We start from the raw sequence: 20961 nt of genomic DNA, 5'->3' as shown, positions 1-20961 counted from the left end.
CAGATTGACAATGATATTACAAGAATTTATGGTTGAAAAAGTCGAGGTCAAAGGAAAAGTCTTTTTTACAATGTGTATTGTTTAGTGTCAAGTCTTGATTAATGTTTGTTTGGCCTTGGTCCATGTGGCTTTATACAGGATATCAGGCTATTTAGATTAAGGCATCTGTCCTTAGTCCTAGTGCCTTTCAGGATATTGGCTAAGCTTAGGGCTACTGTCCTAAGTTTAAGTGCCTTTCAGGATATTGGCTAAGCTAAGGGCTACTGTCCTTCGTCTTAGTGCCTTTCAGGATATTGGCTAACCTGAGAGCTACTGTCCTAAGTCCTAGTGCCTTTCAGGATATTGTCTAAGCTTAGTGCTACTGTCCTAAGTCCTAGTGTCTTTCAGGATATTGGCTAAGCTACTGTCCTAAGTCCTAGTGCCTTTCAGGATATTGGCTAAGCTACTGTCCTAAGTCCTAGTGCCTTTCAGGATATTTGTCAAGCTAAGGGCTACTGTCCTAAGTCTTTGTGCCTTTCAGGATATTGGCTAAGCTTAGTGTTACTGTCCTAAGTCCTCGTGCCTTTCAGGATATTGGCTAAGCTACTGTCCTAAGTCCTAGTGCCCTTTAGGATATTGGCTAAGCTTAGGGCTACTGTCCTTGGTCCAAGTGCCCTTCATGATATTTGTTAAGCTTAGAGCTACTGTCCTAAGTCCTAGTGCCTTTCAGGATATTGGTTAAGCTTAGGGCTTCTGTCTTAAGTCCTAGTGCCTTTCAGGATATTGGTTAAGCTTAGTGTTACTGTCCTAAGTCCTCGTGCCTTTCAGGATTTTGGCTAAGCTACTGTCCTATGTCCTAGTGCCTTTTAGGATATTGGCTAAGCTTAGGGCTACTGTCCTTGGTCCAAGTGCCTTTCAGGATATTTGTTAAGCTTAGAGCTACTGTGGCTAAGCTACTGTCCTAAGTCCTAGTGCCTTTCAGGATATTGGTTAAGCTTAGGGCTTCTGTCTTAAGTCCTAGTGCCTTTCAGGATATTGGTTAAGCTTAGGGCTTCTGTCTTAAGTCCTAGTGCCTTTCAGGATATTTGTTAAGCTTAGGGCTTCTGTCTTAAGTCCTAGTGCCTTTCAGGATATTGGTTAAGCTTAGGGCTTCTGTCTTAAGTCCTAGTGCCTTTCAGGATATTGGTTAAGCTTAGGGCTTCTGTCTTAAGTCCTAGTGCCTTTCAGGATATTGCCTAAGCTAAGGACTACTGTCCTAAGTCCTAGTGCCTTTCAGGATATTGGCTAAACTTAAGGCTACTGTCCTAAGCCTTTCAGGATATTGGCTAAGTTTAGGGTTACTGTCCTGGGCCAAATGCCTTTTAGAATATAGGTAAGAGTTGAGTCCTGGTGCATTTCAGGTTATATGTTAGATTTTAAGCTACTGTCATTGGTCTTTTCAACAAGATATTGGTTAGATTTTGGGCTGCTGGTCTTGGTCCTTGTTAATTTTAACATGAAATTGGTCATATTTTAGGCTACTGGCCTCGTGCTTTAAAACTGAACCTTGTATAACAGTGTGTCTACTTCTTCTTACTGTATCTACATAATTGTTTCATAAATTGAAATGGATATGGCCTATAATGCCTTCTTCAACAAAATAATTGAAATTGCACATGCACTGAGGTAGGATTGTGAAGCCTAGTTAAACCAATTTGGTAATATATTTTTTGTTTTGCACTATCAATGTCTAAGAAAGACAAGTGAACTTCTGTATAGTTGTTTAACTTTAAAATTGAAGTTCGGTTGGTGAGAATGCTTGATGTCCTTCAATTTAAGAAACTGTTGCGCCTCTTTGATCACTAGGCATTTTACTATTTTTTATTTTTTTTAAATAAAAGATGACTGTTTTGCTTTAAACATATTTTTTAAGCCATCCAACATGTACATATTGATGTTTTGGATAGGGAACGTGGATGAGATCTAAAGATTTTTCTACTACAAAACAATTTTCAAGACAAGCATTTCCAATGTGTCCTGCTTCATATTTGGTATCAGATTAAAATTACAAATGTCTAACACCGGCATCTTAAAACCTTTTTAACTTTAGCAACATTTGCAGATTGATGCTTCAAGTGCAATCCTGATTAATTCATTAAGTAGCTCACATATTATGAGTGCATTTTTTTTTGGACAATTTTAAGTATTGTATCTGGTTCATTCATTCTCTTTCTCTTATTTGAGTAACTCAGCATTTTAAGTATTCTCTTATTTTATACAAAATGAAGAGCCAAGGATTATGGATGAAGAAAAATATATCTGGCCTGGTATTCATAAAACATCTCAAGTCATTTCTTAACTCAAGTAGACATCTATTTAAGATAAATACTTAAGTTAGATAATGAGTTTTGGAAGTTATATGAATTCCGGCTGTGAGAATCTAGCTTTATGGCTGGTTAACAAACATTTCAAAAAAATTACTCCCATATACATTCTGACCAATTTAGGTAATGATTGGCCAAAATATTTTAAGTTATTGATCAAAAAAGACTGATTTTAGGTAATAACTATAATTAAAGGACGATTTCTCTTAAGTGACTGGTGCAATATTGCTGGTTATCCAACTTGTCCGAGATACTATGCCCTTACACATTCTGACCAAATTTGTTGATGATTGGACATAGGCTACTAAAGTTATTAACCGGCCAACATACTGGATGCCGCCCGCCTGTCTGACCATTCACCTACCCACCTTTATGCAACAGGTGAAACTAGAACAAGTCCCCATATATATATATACACAGTCGTACAAAAACTTTGTTATTGAGTTATTGCGTTACATTCTTTAGACAACCAAGGGGCATAACTGAACAATGATTACATCTAGAGTTATGGGCCTTGCTATAGAAGTGAAGGTTGTCACTGTCATAAAGCATGTATCATGTAAAATATCTGGCTTGGTGTTCAATCATGGCTTGCGTAAAAGTTTTGCAAGTCGACAAAGACGCGGAAGCAGACAACATGAAGGCTATGATACTCACACACAGCAACAACCGACAAGCTAAATTTATCAACACTGCTCAAACTATTGTGTGCCACTAAAAATAGAATAACAAAACACAAAATCATTTGTCAATATTTTAATGTAATCATAATATGAAGGCACTGAACTTTTGGTCCTCGCTTATAATGCAACAATAGAAGGCCGTTGAATGATCAAAGTATACAATGAATCTTTCATGACTAACACAACAGGGCAGTCTGGAACTTAAAGCAGACAAAATGTAAGCCGGATGATTTTCATTGACAGAAACAATTTCAAAAGAACAATAATTAGTTTAGAAAAAAGGGTCTGGCTTATTTTGTAAGGAATAAGTTGAGGTCTTGGTAAAAGTTCTGAAAAAGCTTCATTACATCAATATTGCTTGTGATATGTCCAACTTCAAACTGAAGACCTTCCTCCATTGAAAGTTCAATTTTCCAATTTTGGATGCAGCTGTTTTTAAAGCTATTTAGGAATAATGTGATTCAAATATCAATCTTAATTCAGAGGCTTAAGTTCTCAAAACTGTAAAAACATTTACTTTAAGCAACACTTTTTTTTTTTTTTGAAATACAGAAAACATGTTTTGGGTTGAAAAGATGTCTGCAATTGAAAGGCAGTACATGTAAATCTCTGGATATATCCTCATATCTGTCTAGATATCTGTCAGACTGGCTGAATAGAATCCGCAACTCTGGATTTGAGTCTATATGAAATCCCCACTTAATTTTGTCTGCCGAATTGTAAAATTGAGGTGAAAAATAGCAATTTACATGCAGCAAAAAACATTGACAAGAAGAATACATATATATTATCCTTGTATACTTAACATTGAAGAAATTTACATCTACCAGTAACTGTAAGTGAAAATACAATCATTCTAGCATACTGCCTAAAATGTTTATTTGTAAATAACACATACCAGGTACTATGTCATCCTCATCAAAAACCTCGATAAACGCACATAAAACTCTGTTCATGAGTACTGGATTAAGTGAACATTTATTTGTCTGACATAAAAATCATTGAGTTTATCTAATCAACCCACATTATGTTATACAATCTCTTTTCCAAATAAATACAGCTAAGAAGTTTTTCAATTTTTCTGTAAATAAAGCTTAATTGGTCAATAAAGACCAACTTCATATGTTTTTGCTAGCAAAACTTTCAATCAGAATTGTGACACTAGCTAAATATCAAACTAAAGTTCTTGATGTTGCATAGTATGATTGCTGATTAAGCAATCCCAATAGTTTTTAAAAGGTTCATGATCTTTATCTCAAAATACTGGGTATTCATAAAACATCTTATGCCATTTCTTATTTTTGTCATAGTCAAATCAAAAGGAAAGTTAGTGTTTTTGAAATAAAAGCATGAATATTGAATGAAATTAATGTCTATTAAGTATTTTAGATAGTTTCCAAATAGTCATATCATACGATCAGTTTGATACTTAACTTAAATAAATGACTTAAGATAGGTAATGAATTAAAATGTTAATGAATACCGGCCTTGCTCTACATTTTTTTACCGGTTTAAATTCAAAATAGCAAATTTTGTTTATATATTTTCCTGTCATCCAGATATTTGGTAATCTAAGATTCTATTAATAAATCAGCATACAATTTCATAAATTCACAAAAAAGCCAATAGATATTTACAAAGAATAAAAATACACAAATCAATCACCATGCATGTAGGTATTAGAAGTGTGTCAAAACCATTGACTTATTGCTTATTCAACTTGTATTGCTTGGAAAACTGATAAAATTATCAACATTAAAAAAATATCAACATTAAAAAATATCAACATACAATAAATCTTTACATTAAATACAACAACTTAAAAAACTAAAAACTCGGCTTAAAATTTAACAAATCATATATATCTCATTTTAAAGCTTTATATATTCAATAGATACCATAGATTTTTAATACATAATACAACACAAACTACTGTAAACTGCTTTATTTTCTAAACATTCCTTTGAAAAAATCTCAGATTTGATGTTTTTTGGCTATATTGGTCTGGTTTTAAGTTTCTGACCATTAAACAAATTCATCAGCAAAAGAAAAAAAAAAAAAAAAGTATTTTTTCAGGTTTTCAATTTCTGATCTGATTAAATGGCGAAGAATAATTGGAATAATACATAGGGAATACTACAGCCTTTCAGACTGCAATTTGCAAATATCATGAATATTTTAAAACCTTGAAAATTTGAACAATCTACAGCAGTCATGGGCTCGTTAGAAGGGAATGTTGTTAAACATACATGGATAAAAAGGGTTGCATGTTTTTCAATAATGCTTTAAGCCCAAGGAAAATATCATTAAAATTTCTGGTCCACAAAAATGCATATAAATTGGAAACGTTTCATTAAAAATTGTACAACATACTTATATAATTCACAGAAATACATGTACTGTTACTGCAAGAAAACATTCCCCTTAAAAATATACAATGATGAACGAGGGCAATTTACAACACTCGTCTAACAAATGACCTTATTTGGACACAAGCTACATCTACATTCAGAGGTCAAACCTTACCGAATGAAGGCCCTAATTTCTCAAAATATCTTGAGTGCAACAGGTTTAAGTATCTTTTTTCATACGTCAAATTCATTCTTTAAACTTGATTTTACAAAACCAAAAGGTGTTTAACGTGATTATCTTCAATATAATAATTTCAGTAAAAGCTTCAAAACTTATAACATTTCATATGATGATAATAACAGTGTGCTTAGCTTGATCATGTTATTAGGGACTTAAGATTTCTCAAGAAATTGAATCTAGATGATTATCAATTTCATAAGTAAAATCATATACATATGTACGTAACCAACCAGGTGTGAATGAACCCTCAACTAAACTGTACACATAAAACACAAGTATATTCACTACTATAGGATAACACAAAACTGCTTTTTATCATGATAACTAGTCTAAGCTAAGCTAAGTATAGAGCCATCGTTTGAGATTATTGACATATCGTGGATTTCAGGATCATTAATGAAAAATCAATAGGGTTCATCTGCTGGTCATGACCAATAAGCCTACCTAGTATGAGGTCCCTGGGTCAAAGCGTTCTCAAGTTATTGATCGGAAACCGTTTTTCATGTTAAGGTCACACTGACCTTGACCTTTGACCCACTGACCTCAAAATCAATAGGGTTCATCTGCTGGTCATGACCAATACACCTACCAAGTATGAGGTCCCTGGGTCAAAGCGTTCTCAAGTTATTGATCGGAAACCGTTTTTCATGTAAAGGTCACACTGACCTTGACCTTTGACCCACTGACCTCAAAATCAATAGGGTTCATCTGCTGGTCATGACCAATACACCTACCAAGTATGAGGTCCCTGGGTCAAAGCGTTCTCAAGTTATTGATCGGAAACCGTTTTTCATGTAAAGGTCACACTGACCTTGACCTTTGACCCACTGACCTCAAAATCAATAGGGTTCATCTGCTGGTCATGACCAATAAGCCTACCTAGTATGAGGTCCCTGGGTCAAAGCGTTCTCAAGTTATTGATCGGAAACCGTTTTTCATGTAAAGGTCACACTGACCTTGACCTTTGACCCACTGACCTCAAAATCAATAGGGTTCATCTGCTGGTGATGACCAATACACATACCAAGTATGAGGTCCCTCGGTCAAAGCGTTCTCAAGTTATTGATCGGAAACCATTTGGTATTCCGACCGACCGACCGACCGACCGACCGACAGACAGACAGACCGACCGACCGACCGACCGACATGTGCAAAACAATATACCCCACTTTTTTCAAAAGGGGGCATAATAAATAATACAATGCATTCGCTCTGTGTCAGAGTAAAATATGATGTTTAAGTATAAGATACTCTTTGAATTAAGCTAGCTGTTTCCAAGTAAAATATGATGTTTAAGTATAAGATACTCTTTGAATTAAGCTAGCTGTTTCCAAGTAAACTATGATGTTTAAGTATAAGATACTCTTTGAATTAAGCTAGCTGTTTCCAAGTAAAATATGATGTTTAAGTATAAGATACTCTTTGAATTAAGCCAGCTGTTTCCAAGTAAAATATGATGTTTAAGTATAAGATACTCTTTGAATTAAGCTAGCTGTTTCCAAGTCAAATATGATGTTTAAATAAATAAAATACTATTTGAATTAGGCTAGCTGTTCATGTGTGATAAATAAGACTAGCTGTAGAATCTAAAAAGGAGGTAATATTTGGCTTTGTTAACAAAATCATGTTGTTTTATGCTTTCCATAAGCCTAACAATAATGTTATCTTTAAACAAACCATTATGCTTATGGACACAACAATTTCCATAACTTCTTCTCAAAACAGGCTAGATTACATTGAAAAGAAGGAAATATAATTACTCCTACTTCTTGTATTAGATACAATATTGCTAAATGTTTAAAATTCTGTGTTAATCGTTTAATGATAGATTTAAAACAAGTACCGGGTATCTATATCTTAAAGCCTTAATGGTTTCTAAAATAACCAGATAAGAAATCAACACCTTAAAGAGACCATTCTCATTTTCTATAAAACCTTGTGACTAGGGGGAGGGAGGAGGGGGGAAGGAGCTGTAGGGGGGTGTGGGGGGCATTTTATCAATTATCTTAGGAGCAATTATGATCCTAGAAGAGTTTTTAAAAAGAAGTAATATACCATTCAAGATCTTTCCTAAGGAAGTACAAAATCCCTTCTACGATTTTTTATTAAACTGCCCCCTTTGTAACACTTCTTTTTAACCTTTTGTAAGTCAATACCATAGGTGTCAGAATCAGTTATAACTAGATATTTCACCAACAAACACTTTCATGAAGTTTGGTGGAAATTGGATGAGAAATGTTCAAGTTAGAGAGCGGACAACATTGTGGAGCCGCCCGCCCGCCCGCCCGCCTAATTTTGACAAATTCAGGGGGCCATAACTCTGGAGTGCCTAGAGCGATTTGGCTGGTTATCGAACTTGACCTAGATATTTCACCAACAAACACTTTCATGAAGTTTGGTGGAAATTGGATGAGAAATGTTCAAGTTAGAGAGCGGACAACATTGTGGAGCCGCCCGCCCGCCCGCCCGCCATGGGTGTTCCCATAATACGGCCATCGTAAGGTGGGCGTATAAAAAGACACAGTTTTTGCAAAAGTGTTCAAGCATCCAAGATCTTCCAGGTAATAGTAGGTACATGTACCTGCTCATAAATTTATATACTTTGTTTTATTACATTTAACATTAAAGTTATTGGGCTTGTTAGGTTTACTGGGCAATGGGTGTCAACGGTCTTGGGAGACCTTATCACATAAGTTATTATATAAATAATATGGTCAAAACAATATATCTGACCATCAGTGGTTTTAAATACCGAGGTGCAAAATCCGAACATCCATCATTATGCTATGTACATATGATTTAAGTAAAATAGCCTAATTAAAACACCAATGTTTAAATATACGCCACAGGCTTTTTTATGAACCAAAACTACTATATAATTAACACATGTTTACACAAAGTTTAACACTTTTCACTGGTTCAGAATATGATGCTATGCACTTTCGTGGCTCCTTGGTAACACTTTCGACCCCGGGCAGCATATTATTTTCAGAAAACAATTGTTTTCAGCCTTAAGATATCCCAGAAAATGCTTCACTTGGCATTGAAGAAAAATATCTCCTTATAAGAATGCCCCTAGACCCCCCTGGCACATCTACCTTGGTCTATCACCTCGCCTGGAATGTATATGAAACATTTAAGCTCTAAGTACACATGTCTGTAAAACTACACTAGGATAAAAATTACTCAATATACAGTCAAAATCTGTTGGCTCGATATCCCAGGGACCAGCCAAAATACTTTCAGCCTCGCGAATATCGAGCCAAGGGGGAATGCTTACAAATAGTAAAGGTAAATCGGTCCTTAACTTCCAGGTGGAGCCAACGAGAAAATCGAACCAAGCGTTATCGAGCCAATGGGTTTTGACTGTATTTCATTTTTACATACTTAAAGCACAACATGTTATCAATGTTGGTATACACCACAATTATCATAATACGAATACACTAATGATTTTACCATGGAATGTATAATATGCCAACTGTACATTATGTCATCACAGGTTAAAAAATATGAAATAAAAATATCAAATCGGAGTAAACATAATTAAAGCCAAGTGAAAAAAGCACACGCTTTAAAGAAACACAAATTAAAACCATTTAACTTTAAAAATACTTCTTTTCTTAATTTCAATATTCTTTTTCTAAAATTCTAAGATTGTAACTCTTACTTGTAACTTGGAGCATTTTATAAATGAATTAACAATATTTGTAGGGTTTCTGTTTTGTTTTATTATAAATTGTATATTCTAATACTACAAAATAATTTCGACCATTGAATATTGAAAATTTCTATTTTGACCACTGACCAAAGAAATCATAAGCAAGTAAACCTTAAGCTTAAAAATCGTGTGTCATCTAAGCCAGCTGAAAGTTAGAAAAACAGTGCCTGCAAATGAAAGACAAAAGATTAAGTAAGATTAAAATCAAAACAAGAGCACCACAAGCAGATATCAATGCTCGTCTGTTGTTGTTGTTGTTTTTAGTCAAAAGGGGTATAACTCAATAATGATTAAATTCTGAGTTATGGGCCTTGCTAGATTTGTGTGAATTGTCCCTGGCAATGTATTTTTATGTACCAAGTTTCATGGGAAATTCTTGAATGTTTTTAAGTTATGGCCATGGCTTAAAGTTTTAGCATGATGACACCAAGACTATCGCGATAACAGAAGTGTTTTTCTACCCCCCCCCCCCCCCCCCTTGAAACCTAAAACCTAAAAACCAGTGCTACTTTTACCTTCTCCCTTTAGGCCTTACATAGGGAACATAGTACTGAAAATACAGAAACAATGCATTATAAGGTATTCAACCCACAATAAGCCTAAGAAATTTAACCCACTAATAAGCCTTACTTAACATAGGTAGATGTTAAATGCATTATTTAAAGTTAACAAAAGTCCCCCCAAGCAGGTACAAAAGCTCATCCATTTTTCATGTTAACATCTATCGACAAACAATACTTTGAGTTTCCACTAGCAACAGATGCAAAGAATAAAAAGTTTACTTTTTAAAATATAACCCCTCTGCTTCGAAGGGGGGCATAATTAAACTAGATGTTCACTGAAAACTGATACTTCAACTCATGCATTTAGTGACATATAAATTTCTACTGTCTACTATATAAGAAAATAAAATATGGACAATCAGAAAACCTTTTTTCAGCTTACAGTCACACTGACCTTGACCTTTGACCCACTGACCTCAAAATCAATAGGGTTCATCTGCTGGTCATGACCAATAAGCCTACCTAGTATGAGGTCCCTGGGTCAAAGCGTTCTCAAGTTATTGATCGGAAACCGTTTTTCATGTTAAGGTCACACTGACCTTGACCTTTGACCCACTGACCTCAAAATCAATAGGGTTCATCTGCTGGTCATGACCAATACACCTACCAAGTATGAGGTTCCTGGGTCAAAGGTCACACTGACCTTGACCTTTGACCCACTGACCTCAAAATCAATAGGGTTCATCTGCTGGTGATGACCAATACACATACCAAGTATGAGGTTCCTGGGTCAAAGCGTTCTCAAGTTATTGATCGGAAACCGTTTTTCATGTAAAGGTCACACTGACCTTGACCTTTGACCCACTGACCTCAAAATCAATAGGGTTCATCTGCTGGTGATGACCAATAAGCCTACCTAGTATGAGGTCCCTGGGTCAAAGCGTTCTCAAGTTATTGATCGGAAACCGTTTTTCATGTTAAGGTCACACTGACCTTGACCTTTGACCCACTGACCTCAAAATCAATAGGGTTCATCTGCTGGTCATGACCAATACACCTACCAAGTATGAGGTCCCTGGGTCAAAGCGTTCTCAAGTTATTGATCGGAAACCGTTTTTCATGTAAAGGTCACACTGACCTTGACCTTTGACCCACTGACCTTAAAATCAATAGGGTTCATCTGCTGGTGATGACCAATACACATACCAAGTATGAGGTCCCTCGGTCAAAGCGTTCTCAAGTTATTGATCGGAAACCATTTGGTATTCCGACCGACCGACAGACAGACCGACCGACCGACCGACCGACCGACCGACCGACCGACCGACCGACATGTGCAAAACAATATACCCCACTTTTTTCAAAAGGGGGCATAATAATCACTTATGGTCGCAGTGGAAATATTTTATACTTCATTAAAAGCATGTTTCTATCTGTACAAATATTATTTTTCATAAATTTCAAGAAAGAATTTCAAAATAAAACAACTTAAATAGACACCCTAAAATACCGATGACAAATTCATTTACATCAAAAATTGTAAGTCTGCATCATAAAATTACGCAATAAATATGAAGTATCACAAAAACACCATTTTTTTCAACATCACACTTTCAAAATTGAATTTAAAAAACACCACCACACACATGTGGGCCCGGGTTCGAATATCAATCACACGTGAAACAAATATAGGAGCAAAATCACAGATTTTTGCTACAATGTATAGTCATGGGTATGTAAAAATGTATATTTACAATGATAGATGGGTAACAGTCTTGACATTTATGGATCATAAAATGTAATTTTCCATAAAATCTGAACACATTTTAAATATTTATTTTACAATCATCAAATTGATTAAAATGGTAAGAAAACAAATTTTTACCGGTTATCGGTACATTTCTAGAATTGGTACACAATTTTGATTTTTTTTAAAAAAATGAAGATAATTATTCTCAATCCATAAAGAATACATTCTGTCTGATAAAGAAATTCATCAAAAATAAACTAAAAGTACTTCAACATTAAAAAACGGTGGTATGAAAAGTGAAAGAAAATAACCCACACAATTTCAGCAAACTATTATGTATTTAATAAGCATAATAACTTGGGTTAGTTTTTATCATACAATATTTTGGCTATCAGCCGACTTGCGCTTCCATGTCCAAAGCTGTCGGTCGATTCCCGTACATTTCTCCATCTGCAGTTTTTGGCCATCTAGTGACACCGTCATACATTTGTTGGTGTTGACATGTATAACTGTATTGTCCTGTAAGAAAATGAGAATAGAAATTTTACATTTAGATTACTTGATACATTGTACAAATACTAATACCTGGGGGTCAAAGGATATTTCTTGGATGTAAAAAATGAGATCTGGGACAGTCGCCTCAAAAAGCTTGATCAAACCTGGCGCCTTGTTGGTGACATGGTAGACAAACGAGGGCTGTGGAGCAAACACCAACGTTGTCTATTTATTGAGAACAAGAGGCATAACTATTATAGCACCTGAGTTGCCAATCAGACAATTGGTCATTAAGACCCGATTATTTTGTTAGTAAAGAAAAGCACATGGTTTCATATTCCAAGTTAGTGTTCAAGTTTGAAATTTAATACTTGAAAAGTTGTTTTAACCAAAACAATTGCAAATAATTACGATCTTGGGAATTGAATTAGCCGAAAAACATAGAATGTTTACAAATCAGATAAAATGCAATACTTAAAAAATGATGTAGATTTAACGGAATTGAGATGTAACCAAAAAAGTCTTCTCTGTAAATAATTTGGTATTGCAAAAATCAGGTAAGAATTTGCTGTATGCATAGCTATTGCCTGGCGAAATTAGTAAATGAATCCGAGTGGATTTTATTTAATTTAATTCCCAACCATTGACACACAACTCCATTACTATCCTTTCTCCCGATCCAAACCAAGTCTCATGCAACTTGGAACCACAAAAAAACCTGCTGATTAATGAGCTGAGGCGTTTTAAAATTAACTGGACAAATACATTACCCATGAAATAAATTGCTTCAGCTACTAAGGTGCTTAATATTTCACGGAATCCCTACAAAGCAACCAGCCAGCAGATTCTGTTATTTAGACTGGAAATATTTTAAAACCAATTAGATAGGAGAAGCCATCGCTGAGAAGTAATTTAGAAATGTCAGGATGGTTTCACATCTTCATCAGACATAACAAATCAAAATACTTGCCACTCAATCAAGCTGAGAAGTACACCTCCGGAAATAGAACATATGTGTCTATGTGACAGATCTAGTGCGGAATTTATATTACATATATAGACACGCTGTCAGAGTGAGCAAATCTCATTTAAAGATGCCTGCACGTCATGATATATGATTTGTCAAATTTGGATGTTAATGAAATTAATTAGTGTTATGTAACCCGCTGGCAGTGCACTCAAAGTGTTAAGGTTGATCTAAATGATGTAACGAGATACACTGTAAACAGATGGCCACTCACCCAACCAAAAATGATTAATCGAAAAATCAACCAGTATTTGTTTCATAACTTAAGTTCATTAAGAGGAAAATCGTGTTGTGGAAACCAAAAAGAGAATCAGTGTGTGGGGTTCAAGAATCAGAGATAATGCCACAGCCCAAATTTCTCGTGCAATCGACCATAAGAACAGATAACAGCTAAGCAATCAATTTTTTTTTCAGTATAATTTGTGTTATATTATCTTTTTAAAGAGTTTTGAGACTTACTTAAGTAAATTATTTCTAAGACAATCAATAAAGACTTCTGTAAAATCCTTTTGGCTAAATGAATTAAGATACTTAAGCCAGGTTTGCAACTAAGAAAATGCCCAGGAAAAGACCACTGTGCACGTTTGTTACCACATGTACCATGTTGTACTACCATGGAAAGTTTTTTTCTTTTCTTCATTTTCGTCTATGCATTAACTCTTCATGTTTGAGCAGAAACAAGTCAAGCGGAGCTTATAACTGTTCAATAATTTAGATATCTTGTAGATAAATAACAATACATCATATGTATAATTGATGCGATCACTTATATGCATGCTAGTTATTGAACACGCTCCTTGACAAGATGGTACAAAACTGTTACTTCACCAAATACCCTTGTGATTAAAATAATTCACTCGCCATTTTGCAAAGTGCAATTACTCTGTTTGCGGGTGCTGTAACTTTTACTTACAAACTTGAAGCATAGAAATAATTGTAAAATATTTCTAACACAAACGTGTTACCGGTATATTCAACATAATTGTTTGCACTTTATCAGAAAATCAAATCAACACATGAACTGCAAATATCAATTTAGAAAAAAAATAATGAATAATGGTTGATTAGAACATTGTTTGATTAGGAATTCAGACAAATGGAAGTTACATTATATTACAGGCCGAGTTACAGAATTTTCCCACACAAACTTTGATCCAGTAATAAAATACCATTACAGTATTAATTCACTTGTTGTTATATGATTTTAGCTAGTGTGAATTACAATTGTGATGCTAGCCCTCAGGGGCCAGAAAAAGATCCTTCAATCCATGTTATAATTGCCACTGAAGTTGCCCAGTAGTTCTACTGGAGTTATATTTCAAAACCTGAATTGAACACAGCACGATGACTTCAATGTACTTATGCATTTTTTTTTTTATAACTTAATCTGACAGGGCGCAGTTGAAACTGAAGCTCGAATGACTGAATATATGCCAATTGTCATTTTCAAGAACAAGAGTTTAATTAATGCAATCATCAATTTTTCTTAAATGATAGCAATGACAAGGAAAAAGCTAAAATTGTCTGTTGATATTACATTTTAAACAAGAGCAATGAAAGCCATTGTTATTTTTGTATTTTTTTTTCAGATGACCAAGTGCCTAACTCAGAGGTTTCTTTAGCTAGCAGTATAGGACTTGCTTTATAGGTGCATATTGTCATAGAAAACATGTGTACCAAAAGAAACAATCAAACTTATATTCACCTCTCTATAGTTCCATTCCTGGTTGCCCTTCTGTCCGTGACACGGGTAGATAATCACGCTCTCCCCTCCGGAGAAGTCAAGGCATCCATCATCTCGGCGAATTTCTCCATTTTTACTCAACATCCAGTACTGGTTCCCCCCTTGGTTATGGCAGGGCCACATGTTCACGGGTTTGTGGTAGTTTTGTGAATCAACAGCACTGTCCACGCACATTGGTTTGGCTCGGCTCCTTATCTGCAATGTTAAGAGAAAATGTAATAATTATTATCCTATCACTATAATTTATTATATTCTTGAATTCTCTGTACATTTTATCACAGGATGTTGTTAATGTTTCAAGTTTAATACATCCATTACACATCTTTTTATATCACGCTAGTGTCATTTTACTTGACATTGAAATTATTTAGCCCTACTAATGTATCGTCAAGCATTTTACTGAAAAAAGTAATGTCGCCAATGAATGGGATAAAAAAATCTTTCATTTTGTGGTTTTTAGTACAAATTTTTATGAAACTCCTTTAGAAAATTTATAAGCCTATCATAAGCTCACTTGATAACTTTTCCTAAAGTCATAAATAAATGTTTGTATTAGATGGCAACTTCAGTAAGATCCAATATACACATATATATGACTTGTTTTTCTTTTCTTTGAGCAATAGTCATTGGTTCACTTGGTTTTGGTGGGTTTATACAAAACATGCAACTTGTAAACATTTCACCTGAAGAATTAACACAATTACATTGGTTTGTGAAAATTATGAGTCTATAGCCCTGCAGTAAATACACACGACTCACTTGACGTGAATTTAGCGAACTTCCTCCAAAACCAGATTCGAACAATATTAATTGGGACTGGTCAAAACCATGTCAATACCGCCTAACCCCTACTGGGTCCATATTGACTAATGTCTTAAGTCTGAGTCTGAGACTTGAGGCTCAGAAAAGCAAGTTCAAATTTTTTTAATAATGCTATGACAGGAGCAAAGATGATAAAACCTGCTGAATCTGTTTCAAAAAAGAGATGTTTGTCAAACATTATGCCCCCCTGAGTGCCATGTTGTAAAGAATATTTGGACAATTGAATGAAATATGCATGGACTGAAATGACAGCTGATTTGTCATTGATATTGGTTGCCTTTGCGGCAGTTTAAAGATTATGACCATTCAAAGTGTGAGGACAGAAGGTACAGTTTTTTATCATGTTCAGATGATGACTGATATTTGCAGATAAACATGTATCCTCTTAGCAGCAGGAAATAAGTAAATATGACATAATTTTAATGACCAATATGAGTTGCAACCTTGACCTTTGAGTTTATGACCTCAAAACCCATAGGGGTAATCTTTTGGTTATCCCCAACCTAAATGTCAAGTTTGAGGGCCATGGGTGCAGGCATTTTGGAGTTAACACACGGAAAATCCTTTCACATTCAAGGTCACTGTGACCTTGACCTTTGACCTGATGACCCCTAAAATCTACAGGTGTCATCTACTGGCCAGGCCAAGCTTCCATGTAATGTTTGATGACCATAGGTCCAGGTACTGTTGAGTTATCACAAGAAGAAGCTTTATTAACCTATTCGTGGTAAAGGTCACTGTGACCTTATCCTGTGACCCGATGACCCCTCAAAACAATAGTGGTCATCTACTGTTTGAAAAAATTGTCAAGTTTTGTTCAAGGTCACTGTGACCTTGACCTTTGACCTGATGACCCTAAAATAAAAAGGGTTCATCTACTGGTCAGGCCCAACCAAGTCAAGTTTGAGGGCCATGGGTACAGGCATTGTGGAGTTGGTACAAGCATTGTGGAGTTATCACTTGGACCTTTTAAAATTAAAGGTCACTGTGACCTTGACCCAATGAACAAAAAGAAATACTGCAGGTCAAACATTGATCAATTAGACATTCAGGGCAGTAAAGATTTGAAAGTTAACAACAATGATGTTAACAACATTGCTCACTTTAACAAAGTTCTGGACAATCTGCATGGTATCTACCAACTGTTACACATCAAGCTCAATATAGAACATGGACTAGTCCAATTTTGTTGAGACTACTGCCTTACCTCTCCAGAAGCAATGGACTCTCCAGGCACGAATAAGTCGGGGTAGACGTTGTGTACAAACCAGCTAAAACTGTTACACATCAAGCTAAATATAGAATACAGACTAGTCTAATTTTTGTCGAGACTACTGCCTTACCTCTCCAGAAGCAATGGACTCTCCAGGCACGAATAAGTCGGGGTAGACGTTGTGGACAAACCAACTGAAACTCTTGCACTGGAGCCGTTCTCTTAAAGCCTTTCTCTCTGAGACGTCGCCATAGTCACCCTGTGAAAAAAGGAATTAATACAATTTATAAAATCCTAGATTGGCTATTGCTGTTGGATTATGTTCTACAACTAAAATTTTGATAGAATACATGTTTGTGAATTGATCTAGAAAAACAGTCTGGCACTTTGATGAAAATTTGTACAATATCCGAGGTTGGAAAAAATATTTGGTAATTTGTAATTAAAGTCAAACGTAACCTGTAATTTAAGGTGTAAAGAGGACACTCTATAGTGTGCAGAACAATTCATATTAACTTTTTTAATGAAGATAAAAGTGGTTTACAATAATTGTCAGAAGAACTTTTGCCATCGTTGTGGGATTCAGTTTCAACTGTTTTTTTCTTCTTATTTTAGTAATCGTGACCTTGACTTTGACCCTAGGGGCCCCAAATGCAATACCATGGAAGCTCTCCATAAACTCTTCTTAAAAAACAACTACCGGTATTGGTCACAGTATGAAAACCTTATTCAGTACCAAACAGTTATCTTTTTTTAGTAACAATGACCTTGACCTTGACCCTTAGAGCCCCACAGGTCATCCCATGAAAGGCCTGCATAAACTCCTCCTGTATACCAAGTTTGGTCACAATATGTTGATCCTAACTTAAGATATTCAGTACAAACCATTCTATTTTTAGTAAAAAAGACCTTGAACTAGCTTGACTTAGGGGCCAACTTGCCCTTAAACTTATCACCTCACACAATGTGCCCTACAACTTTTACTTAAGTTCCTAAGTCAATCAGGGGCCATTATTTGTATTTAGGATAATATGGAATTATGTAACCTCATTATTTGAGCAGACGCCAAGTATGGCCTCCTAATTCTTCAAAAAGAGGAGCTATAAAAGGTATCAAAGAGTTTCCATGTCACATTTCGCTTCATTTGGTCAATAAATAAAGACATTCAAAGTTCATTTCATTTGCTTTTCTGTAGCATATTGGAAGACCCTCATTATCAAAAGAAAAACAATTCAGTATTGTAAAAGATCTAATTTGATAGTAATTAATCATGTTATGTGTTTTTTAAACTATCATTGGGAGTTTTCAACAGCCCGTTAAAAGACCATTTCCTGGCTTAGAGAATCATTACAATGATCTCACTGGTATTTAATACCTTTAAAATCTAAGTTCAGGCATGTGGAAGGTGGACCAAGAAAACCTTAGAATACAATCTACATTCTCAGCCAAAAAAATTGCAGATAGGCATTTAATTATAAGTCAATCATCTGATACACACTGCCTGCGTCAGATTTTGCATTTACAATGTGCCAGCCAATGAGGTTGTATTCTAAGTAAGTTAGATGACCTGAAATAGATTTTAATGATTAAGAAAGGCTCGTTCGCTACATTCACTTCGCCCATTCTTTATCATTCAAACCTTACTTCATGTCATCTTACAATTACATCAAATCCAGATGTTCCCAGGTCAGCATTGCCAAACCGACTGTTATGTTATGTTAACAGTCATTTTCATTACTGGGAAAATGAAAAGCTTTCCAAATATCTCAGTTATCTTTGACAGTGACTTAATAATGTTTTTAGTAGTTTTTATGGTTTTATTATTAGTTCTGCATTTTTGTTAAAGCATATGTACAAAAAAATATTTTAATCGGTTAACTTTTTAATGAGTAATTTGTCCAGACAAAATCAACAGATCAAAGGACAAGCTCACTCCTCAAAACTTTGTTTTGTGGTGATATAAAAAAATCACATCTTTTCAATTAAATTGAACCTAGAAAACAGATTTACACAAAAATCTCTTTTATTTTTCCTTATCTATAAGCAATTTAAATTTCCATTTCAGCCTCATTCTTCCTTTAGAATAAATGCATTGAATATGCATACTGAAATATGCATTTATTAAATAGTTCATCAATTCATACGGAAATAATTGCAGACGGAAATAATTGCTTCATCAAGTCAAACAATTGATAAACCACATAAATTGCATAAATGAATTATTCAGCCTGTTCAAACAAACCTTCCAAACATTGTTTTATCAAAATAGAAAGAATTTACATAAAAAATATATAAATATTATACATCAATATTTGACGTATTTCCGCAAAATCAGTTTGTGATTGACATATCCTTTCATGTTTAATTCACTTTTGATGTTCATATAAAAATAGACATCTTATCAAGCCTTCAAAAGCCATTACGCCTTCCGCCGATACTAGACATGTTCAAATCAACTGCAAATTAATGACCACAATGTGTCAAATTGATGCACCGCAGTTGCTGGGTTTTTTTTGCATGATTAACACATTTAGCCAGAAATGTTTCACCATGAATGATGAGGTGTATATTTGATTCAAGAACTAGATGTTTCATGGTCCAAGCTTCATACATATGACTCGATTGAAACGCACCATATCACCCTTTTCAAATGCTCATAGGCTCAGTTTTTGTTGCAACAACCTCTGGGGTGGTATTCAATATACAACTTAAGGTAACCTTAGGGTTATACATCATTGACTTCATTCACTCTATTGGTCAGTTATTAATAACCCTTAGGGTCATACATCATTGACTTCATTCACTCTATTGGTCAGTTATTAATAACAAGTAATCTGATTAACTACATTGTTCTTAGATCCAATTAGACCAGTATTGAAAACAGGCCTGAGTCTATTATATTCAATATGCAACTTAAGTTAAGCTTAGGGTCATAAATAATTGACTTTATTTACTCTATTGGTTATAAATAACAAGTAATCCAATCAGCTACATCGTTCTTAGATCCAATTTAGACCAATAGTGAAAAGCAGGCCTGGGGCCGTATTCAATAAGCAACATTGATTGAACTTTAATTTTAGATTAGAAACTAAGTGCTTTGATTGGCTATTATATTTAGCTGACCAATAGGCTAATTGGAATCACTGAGGCATGTCTAAGAATAAGGATAAGATCAATATTGAATACTGGCCCTGGGGCCATATTCAATAAACAACTTAAATCAATCTTTAAGTTAAGAGTAGAATCAGAGCTTTTGATTGGACAGTAAAATAATATGACCAATTGACTGAATGGAATAACTGAGGCATGTCTAAAAAAGGATAAGATCAATATTGAATACTGGCTCTGACCATTCCATAATTCTTATTTTGACCAAAGAAAGCTTAAGAAGATCAAGTAAAGCCATGGGGCAATCATGAGTCACCATGCATAATAACTTAATGATAATAAGTTTAGCACAATCTTACTATAGTTTAAACTTTACCAATTTTACAACGATTGCGATGAAAGATATATATCAACATAGGCCAAGTCACTTTTGTTTGCACGACATTACCGAGTACTTGGAGAAAAACCACATGTCTAGCTTTGGTGACCACTAACAAAAACTCACATACGCCCAGGCCAGCATTTGAACCCGGAACACCTTGGTGAGAATCGAGTCAGCTAATCACTAAGCTAACGGGACAATCTACATATCATATTTGTGATGAATTTTAGAAATGTTGTTTCAGGCTCAATATCCTTTTAACCTGCTACTATAAAACGGTTGTCTGAGTCAGTATGAATGAATAAAATAGCTAGTAAATTATTTGTGCATTTGGTGGCAAAAAGATTATTGTCAATTTAATGGAGTACATATTTTTTATCAGTTTTATTGTTTGTGGATCAGGGCTGCTTTCAGTTCATAGTGAGACAGTTATCAAAAAATCATAATATTACAGTCATTTCTTTATTACTGATAACCTATATTTTCTTTGAATAAGAAATCACAAGGGAACTTTAAAACAGTGGCCATGAAGATATAAAGAATGACAAGTTACTGGCTTTTGCAGACAGAACATCATAA

General features: G+C 34.9%; 1 protein-coding gene across 2 annotated transcripts in view; it reads right to left on the bottom strand.

Moving 5' to 3' along the window:
- Window positions 1-7912: 7912 nt before the first annotated feature.
- LOC128230818 (polypeptide N-acetylgalactosaminyltransferase 5-like) overlaps window positions 7913-20961 on the bottom strand; it is an 85441-nt gene continuing 72392 nt past the window's right edge. Inside the window, exons 10-14 of one of the 2 annotated variants that reach the window (XM_052943264.1) lie at window positions 17023-17151; window positions 14819-15052; window positions 11970-12110; window positions 9854-9888; window positions 7913-8733 (exon numbers count right to left, since the gene is read on the bottom strand). In XM_052943264.1, coding sequence (XP_052799224.1) covers window positions 8712-8733; window positions 9854-9888; window positions 11970-12110; window positions 14819-15052; window positions 17023-17151 — 561 coding nt within the window. In that variant the 3' untranslated portion in view covers window positions 7913-8711. Of the gene's footprint in view, window positions 8734-9853; window positions 9889-10734; window positions 12111-14818; window positions 15053-17022; window positions 17152-20961 lie in introns of those variants that run through there. The other variant, XM_052943272.1, reaches the window with a different exon arrangement.

Source organism: Mya arenaria, chromosome 1, assembly GCF_026914265.1.
Source record: "Mya arenaria isolate MELC-2E11 chromosome 1, ASM2691426v1".
In the NCBI taxonomy this organism is placed as follows: domain Eukaryota; kingdom Metazoa; phylum Mollusca; class Bivalvia; order Myida; family Myidae; genus Mya; species Mya arenaria.
This window is presented reverse-complemented; position numbering and strand designations above follow the sequence as displayed.